This window comes from Triticum urartu, chromosome 3 (assembly GCF_003073215.2).
Source record: "Triticum urartu cultivar G1812 chromosome 3, Tu2.1, whole genome shotgun sequence".
Classification (NCBI taxonomy): Eukaryota; Viridiplantae; Streptophyta; class Magnoliopsida; order Poales; family Poaceae; genus Triticum; species Triticum urartu.
The window spans coordinates 3,514,051-3,522,189 of record NC_053024.1 but is presented as its reverse complement, the minus strand read 5'-3'; the positions used below and the strand labels follow the sequence as shown (position 1 = coordinate 3,522,189).

The window sequence follows — 8,139 nt, the reverse complement described above, 5'->3', positions numbered from 1 at the left end:
CTGCACTTGGCGGCTTACAATCGTGGTCGTCGGCCTCGGTGCGTTCGCGGGGGCTGGTAGAGGTGCCATCGGACCGGAAGAAACTCTGGATGACTTGTTCATCCCGACAGTGGCGACGACCAGGGTCGTCGTTCTCCTCCTTTCAGGCACCGTCGAGGTCCCTGCCCTCCACAATGACCCCATGCCCGGGTGAAAACCCAAAATCTCCTTGCAGGCGCATGGGGCGTTTGGGTGCTCGGTTAGAGGAACTGCAGGCGGAGGGGATGGGACCAGTGGCAACGGGTGGTGTTCGCGACGGAGGAGCGGCGTGGCATCTAGCACGTCGACAACGGCGGGTCTCAGCGGCATGGAGCAGCGGGGTCTCGCCAGTGGACGTGTGATGATGGACGAGCGCAGGATGGTGGCGTTGTGGTGGCGTCGACGGCAGCTAGACCGGGCAAGGTAGATGCAGCAGTACATCACTGAAGATGGATTGATGGCAGGTGGCTGCAGCGGCCTCATACCCGGCAAGCGTCCTAGTTGAGGAGTACGCTGGACTGGTGGGTGCCCCATACCCGGCAGGAGTCCTAGTTGGGACCTCAGGTCTTAGATGTTATGTTTGGCTGCGAGGTCTATTTGGTATTAGGCTCAGACTATCAGCATCCTTTCATCAACTGGATAGGAGTAGTGACAGATGTTGACTAGATGGTGGCTTTAGTTTTACTGTTGTATGGCTTACTAAAGTCTCTTGAGGAATCTCAGACATCAAAACAATAAACCTTGGCTGTGTGCTGGTGATTTTAATGAGGTACTTCACGGTTGGGAGAAGGAAGGAGGGGTCCCTCGTAGCCAAGGATGTATGGATCGTTTCAAATCAGCGCTTGAAGAGTGCGAACTGGATGGTCTCGGTTTTATAGGAGATGCATTTACGTGGAGAAATCATAACCATGTTGCAGCTGACTATGTGAAAGAGAGCCTTGACAGGGCCGTGGCTACCCAAGCATGGCGTGACCGTTCACTGCTTACAAGGTGACCAACGGTGATCCACACCATTCAGATCACAGACCGGTCATAATTGACACGGCCGGAGCAACAGCAGTCTGGAGAGAGGCCACACAAAATCGTATGCCCAGGTTTGAAGCAAGATGGCTCGAGGAAGAAGGGTGTAAGGAGATAGTGAAGAATGCTTGGGAGCGGGAGAAGATTGTTGAAGGGCAGGAAGTGGCGGGGGCTGCGAAGGGGGTCCTGAAGGAAGTTTTTGACTGGAGTAAGAATGTACTGGGTGACTTGGAGAAAAGGATTCACAGACTGAAGAAAGAACTAGAGGCTGAGAGAAGGAAAAGCATCGGTGATGAGCAGGTCCGGAGGGAGCACATGCTGAGATTCAAGCTAAGCCGGTTGGAGGATCAATTAGAAACCTATTGGAAACAACGGGCACATGTGAACTAGATGAAGTGGGGCGACAGGAATACAAATTTTTTTCATGCTGCAGCGTCGGAGAGGCGGCGGCGGAATAGGATCAGAAAACCTAGAAGGGAGGATGTGAGAGTAGTGGAGAGGGAGGAGGAACTCAAGGAGGTTGCAACTAACTATTTTATGAACCTTTTTACTTCTCGTGCAGGGGGCCGATATGATGAGCTACTGTCGCGTGTGGATGCACATGTTACTCCTGAAATGAATGTTCTCTTACAGAAAGAGTACACGAAGGAGGAAGTGTGTGAGGCGTTGCAAAGTATAGGGGACCTCAAAGCTCCGGGTCCTGACGGCATGCCGGCTGTGTTTTATAAGAAATGATGGGAATTTGTCGGAGATGACGTTACCACACCATAGAGGCCCTTGCTGGGGGGGGGGGGGGGGGGGGGGGGGGGGGATGTCGGAGGGGTGGAATGAGACATGTGTAGTGCCGATTCCCAAAGTAAAGGACCCAGATAGCATGAAAGATCTAAGACCAATCAGCCTCAGCAATGTGGAGTACAAGCTGGCCTCCAAGGTTTTGGCTAACCGTCTCAAACAAATTCTTCCGGAAACTATATCACCTAACCAAAGTGCCTTTGTACCGGGAAGGTTAATCACGGACAATATACTTCTAGTTTATGAATGTACACACTTCATGCAGAACAAACGGCGAGGCAAAGAGGGATATGCGGCGGTTAAACCTGATATGAGCAAAGCGTATGATCGTGCTGAGTGGACCTCTCTGGAGAAGATGATGCGAAAGCTAGGGTTTGATGAGAGGTGGATTGGCAGAATTATGTTATGTGTGTCCTCAGTTTCTTACAGGGTGAAGGTGAATGGAGACTACACGGATGTGATCGTGCCACAACGGGGGCTGAGGCAAGGTGACCCGTTGTCACCGTATCTCTTCCTTATTTGCGCAGAAGGGTTCTCATCTCTGCTGAATGCGGCGGAAGCATATGGAACGTTGAGCGGGCTGTGTATTTGCAATGCGGCCCCGAGCATTAATCATCTATTATTTGCGGATGACTCACTAGTACTCATTAAAGCTACACGTGAGAGTGCTATGGCTCTGCAGAATGTGCTACAACTGTATGAGATTTTCTCGGGACAGATTGTAAACTATGAGAAATCGTCTGTCATGTTCAGCAAGAATACCGGGAGTCAGAGAAGGCATGAGGTGCTCAACTTGCTAAATATTAGAGCTGAAGCAAGGACAGAAAGATATCTTGGACTCCCTGTGTATGTCGACCAAGGCAGGAAGCAAATTTTTGAGTATCTGAAGGAGAGGATTTGGCAGCGAATCCAGGGGTGGCAAGAGAGACTGTTATCTAAGATGGGGAAGGATGTGCTCATCAAGGCTTGCGCGCAAGCCATTCCAACCTTCGCCATGTCATGCTTCGTTTTGACCAAGACCTTATGTGAGGAAATTGGCATGATGATATGCAGATTTTGGTGGGCTAAGCAGGAGAAGAGCAATACTATGCACTGGTTAAGCTGGGAGTTACTGACTAAACCGAAGAAGGAGGGTGGCATGGGGTTCAGAGACATATACGGCTTTAACATCGCTATGCTGTCAAGGCAAGCTTGGCGTATGCTAACCGCACCAGAGTCCCTCTGCGCCCGGGTCTTGAAGGCTAGATACTTCCCCAGAACGTCGATTCTAGAGGCTGTGGCTTATCCAGGCATATCATACACATGGAGAAGTATTCTGAAAGGGGTGGCGCTATTGAAGGAGGGACTAATTTATAGAGTGGGGGATGGCACTTCAATCAGAATTTGGGCTGACCCGTGGTTGAACAGAGAAGGAATGAGGACTCCAACTACTCCCAGGGGTGGCTGCTTACTCACCCGAGTCTGTGAACTTGTTGACCCGGACACACAAAGCTGGGATGGAACCCTAGTGAATGACATCTTCAGCCCTGAGGAAGCTAGCATTATACTGGCTACCCCGGTTAGAGAAGAATGGGAGGATTTCTACGCCTGGTACCATGACAGCAAGGGAGTTTTTTCAGTTAAGTCGGTCTACCAAATTTATATTAAGGGTAGGGACGCAGAACAGCCAGGGACATCAAATGCTTTGCCAAACCGATGGGAGTGGGCTGACATATAGAAGCTGCCCTGTCAACCAAAGATCCAACAATTCATATGGCGCCTAGCTCATAATAGCCTTCCGCTCAAACTGAATATGAAGCGTCGGGGTATCAAATGCGAGACGCTATGCGTCTGCTGCAAGCGCCTAGATGAAGATGGAGCACACTTATTTCTGAGATGCAAGCAGGTCAAGAGTCTCTGGCGACTGCTGCAAGTGGAACACATACGGGAACAGATGTGCGCATGCTCTGACGCACATGCACTGATGCATACTTTACTCCAGTTGCCGGAGGACAAAAAGATCCTAGTAGTTTGCCTGCTGTGGCGCTGGTGGACATGGAGGAACAAAACCGATGCAGGCGAGAAGGTTGGGTCGATGGACAATCTTGCTGCGGAGATCAACCACTGGGCTATGGAGTCACTCGCTTTCGGCCGCCAGCATAGCACAACCACCAACCAGCACCGTATATCTGAATGGAGCAGACCTGAGGGGGATAGCCTGAAGATCAATTGTGATGGGGCATTCTTTGCGTCTCAGGGAACGGGAGGCTGGGGCTTCGTCATTAGAGACCAAGCAGGAGATGTGCGGGGCTCTGGAGCGGGGTACCTTCATCATGTGGCATCCCCGGTGCAAGCGGAAGCTGAAGCGTGCTCTAGAGCGTTGGAGGCGGTCTCCAACTGGGGCATGACAAACGTGGAAAGTGGAGCTGGATAGTCAAGTGCTTGTCAACGCCCTGAAAAGCAATGCCGCTAACCTGGCTCCGGAAGGAATCTTTCGCCCCGAGAATTTGTAATAGTCTTGCTCATGGATTAGCAGCCTTTGGTGCTAGTCGCCATGTAATTCACGAGCTTTGGTCTAAGGACCTGCCGAATGATGTAAACGTCCGATTTGCCAGCAGTTTGGCTGGACCAGGTTAAGCTATGGAATCATAGTGATCCATTTCAAAAAAAAAGTCTTGTGTGAATATTTAATAAAATAGATGCATGCATCGTGCAGAGGCCGAGGGTCATCCACCTTTTAAAAAAGTCCAAATTAATAAAGTCAGTTCATGCATCACCATGAAGTATTCGACTTGCATGTTAGTATGTATCGTTTCTACTATTAGGGCATGATGTCACAGCCTCGATGGATGAATGACGGACGTTCATATGTCCCAAAATATCATGTCAAGTGATGGAACCTATGAATCACATTAGGGCTCAGTCTCGCAGACGAAATGAGCAAAAGTCCGTGCGTCGCAGTTAACAAGTCAATGTTCATCCTACTACGAGACTAACATAAAAGTGCTATACAAGATTAAAGTAAATCAAGATGAGGGCTAGAGAAGACTGAATCAAAGTCAATTAATGTGATCTGGACGGTGCCAGCAATTAATGCACCACTAACTAAAAGCCAGTTGCAAGTAAATCTAAGATCGATCTGCCGATCTTGATCTCATCAAAGTAAATGCTTCGTTAAACAAGTTTGTATTTATAAGTAATTCAGGCTACCAAAATATAAGTTATAAACAGTGTTACAAGACGTAGTAGTGAGAAGTACGGACGTTCCTACGTCCCCAAAATATAATGTCACATGATGGAACCTATGAATTACAATGGTGCTCAGTCTCGCAGACGAAATGAGCAAAAGTTAGCAAGTCACGTGTGATGCAGCAAGCTGCATCGCGTCATGCCCCGATTCGCAGCTAACAAGTTAATGTTCGTCCTACTATTAGACTAACACAAAAGTACTATCAGATTAACGTAAATCAAGATGAGGGCTAGAGAAGACCAAATCAAAGTCCATTCATGAGATCTGGACAGTGCGAGCGATTAATGCACCACTTACTAAAAGCCAGTTGCAAGTAAATCTAGGATCGATCCGCCGATCATGATCTCGTCAAAGTCAATGCTTCCCTAAACAACTTCGTATTGATAAGTAATTAGGGGTTCCAAAACTTGTGCATTTAGGTTAAGTGTCAAGCTAGCCAGTGAAGTGGTTGTTCTCTGGAGTAAAAGAAAAGTACACAGCACAAGTGATTGTTCCCAAAACAGTGTTACCAAGCAATTTTAGTACTACCCCCCTTTTTTTAGAACGAAGGCTTCAAAAAAGCCCGGCTTTGAATTAACAAAGCCATCAACCGGCCAGGATTACAACTCCAAACAACACCAAGCACCAACTAAAGAAAATAAAACAAACAGCAAAGATATAGGGGCGCCAGGAAACAGCTCACAGAGCACATACAACAAGCTAGTAAGATTGGCGAAAAGCATATAGCTTGGAGATGCCACTATCCTCTTGCACGCCGAAAACCAAGGCGAAAGCGAAGTCCTGGTCAGGAGAGTACACCGACGACGATGCAAGGCACGCCGTTGCCAAAACCTGGGCTTGAAGAAAGACACATCCATCCAGATCCATCGTCAAAGAAGGCCCCTGCCTCCTCGCCTGGCTTGAAGGCGCCGCACCGTTGATCGATGGACATGCTCACCCTAGAGCATAGATGGGTGGCCTCGAAGAAACCACTTGTGCGGAACCAGGCGTTCCCGGCATGCCGACGACGAACTCACCTAGAGCAGAGCAACCCCAAATGCCAAAGTTCTGACTTGGAAGAGGACGAGCGGTCAGAATGCACCAATGGGCAACAGCTAGGGCCAAGACCAAATTGGGAGCTTCGGCTCGCTCGACGAGCTGAAGTTCATCCACCGTAGGAGGGGAACCCTATCCCCTCCTGTCCTGGAAGATCCAAGGGCACCGGAGGAATAACCTGCAGCCCGGCGAAGAGCACCATAACACCTTGACCCAGCACCAAGGAAGACACCGCCACCGTTGGACGCACACTGCCGCCGCCGCCTCACACCACCAACACCACAGCGAAGCCCACAACCCATCTTTGTTCCCACAACAACGCCTTCAAGAAGGTTACGGCGCCAAGGGCGTCGCCGCTGCCCAACAGGATTGAGGATTTCTCCCGGGAGACAAAGGGGAGGGGAATGGGGAGCAAGACCTGAATCGGCGCCTCCGGGAAGGTGCGCGGCGCCCGTGGGTGTCGCCGCCGTCGCCGCCGGCAAGGCGGCTGGGGATTCCCCTGGTCCTGCATCCGGACACCCACTCCCACCCGAGCAGACCGAGGCCCTTCGACGAGGCAGGCCGGATCTGGGGACGGGAGGAGCTTGCTGGAGGGGGAGGGCAGTGGGGACGGCCAGATCTGACGCAGCCGGAGCACACGCAGCCGCCGCGCGCTGGCCTGCATTCTTCAGGGATCTTGTCATCCACACGGCCGAGAACCGCCGACCTGCGCCCGCGCCACCGGATGCCGAAGCCGGCGACGCCTCACCAGCCGGGGCCGCCGCCCCAGATCTAGAAGCCCCCCACGGACGAGGCGAGGCGGCGGGGGCCCCGCCGCCACCTTCATCGGCTGCGCGCCAAGCTTGCTCGGCGTCAGCAGTCTCCGGCGGCGGCGAGGGGAGGGCGAGCAGGGGAGGGAGGCGGCGGCGGGGGTAGGGTTTCGCCCCTCGGGTCGCCCGAGCGGGGCGACACGAGGGAGGGGGGGGAGGGGGGGTCTCTAGTACTACCCCCTTTGATCGGTGAGCCACGAAAAAGAAGCTGTGAAAGCTCATATTGGAGATGTTCAAGACAGTGCCGGAAAATTAATGGAGCCCAGTGATCCTTCTCAAGCCAACTTGTAACATTTTTTAGCCAGACTGTAACATGGTGCCGTTTGCTTTAAATAATCATCCATCCATATAATGTAGTTTAGATCCACTTATCCTCCACCGCAAGCTAGCTAGCCTATATATGGTATCAGGAGGCGCACCATATCATATAGCAACTCACCAGCTAGCTTATTCACATCTCCAATCTTGACACCTTCTCTTGCTCCACATATTCACCTCTCTCTCTCTCTCTCTCTCTCTCTCTCTCTCTCTCTATCTCTCTCTCTCTCTCTCTCTCAAGATACAAAGCTTGCTTGGCAGCAATGGCCGCAGGTGGTGCTTCTCTTCTTGCTGCTGCAGTTGTTATTGTTTTCTCCATGCTGATCACGTCCTCCCTGGGGGGCCCGAGGCCTTTATGCAGCGACTGCGAGACTCAATGCCGTACCAGCTGTGAGGCAGAGGCTAAAACACGCTGCAGTGGTTACTGCAGCCGTGGTGGCGGAGCTCGAGGGGGCTGCACGAAATACGTCCTTGATGAGTGCAACGTAAAGGGTACCTGCTGCAGTAGCAACGGCACATGCACTTGCGACTGCAACTCTGTGGCTGAAAGGGGTTGCATGCACTTCAGCGACGGCACCCTACAATGTGGACCTTGCACGCGCAGCATATTCGACCAGTGCTATCCCACCTGCAAAAAGGACTGCAACAACAACTGCAAGAAGAAAGGGTGCCGCCATGCCTAGCTAGGAATAACATGCATGTAGTTGATTGGCTGCCTTGCATACATAGCAAATAACATGGCTCGTTGTAGTCGTGCGTAGACTTTCGTAACCGCCATGACCTCGTTCTGTGGGATGGCATAGAAGGAATTAATGGGTCGTGGCGCATCACCTCCAGCGTTTTAGCTGTGGATTTGCATTCTGTTTATCTATACTGAATAATAATATGAAAAAGGAAAGAAATTTCAGAAAGTTGACA

General features: G+C 51.2%; 1 protein-coding gene across 1 annotated transcript; it reads left to right on the top strand.

Annotated features, from left to right (window-relative positions):
• Positions 1-7,325: 7,325 nt before the first annotated feature.
• LOC125547475 (keratin-associated protein 5-3-like) lies at positions 7,326-8,139 on the top strand. Its single transcript, XM_048711335.1, has one exon. It carries the CDS (start codon positions 7,485-7,487, stop codon positions 7,902-7,904), a length of 420 nt encoding a protein of 139 aa, XP_048567292.1. The 5' UTR covers positions 7,326-7,484; the 3' UTR covers positions 7,905-8,139.

Bases quoted from the DNA above. Each gene is read 5' to 3' on its own strand.
- LOC125547475 (XM_048711335.1), top strand. From the start codon at position 7,485: ATGGCCGCAGGTGGTGCTTCTCTTCTTGCTGCTGCAGTTGTTATTGTT.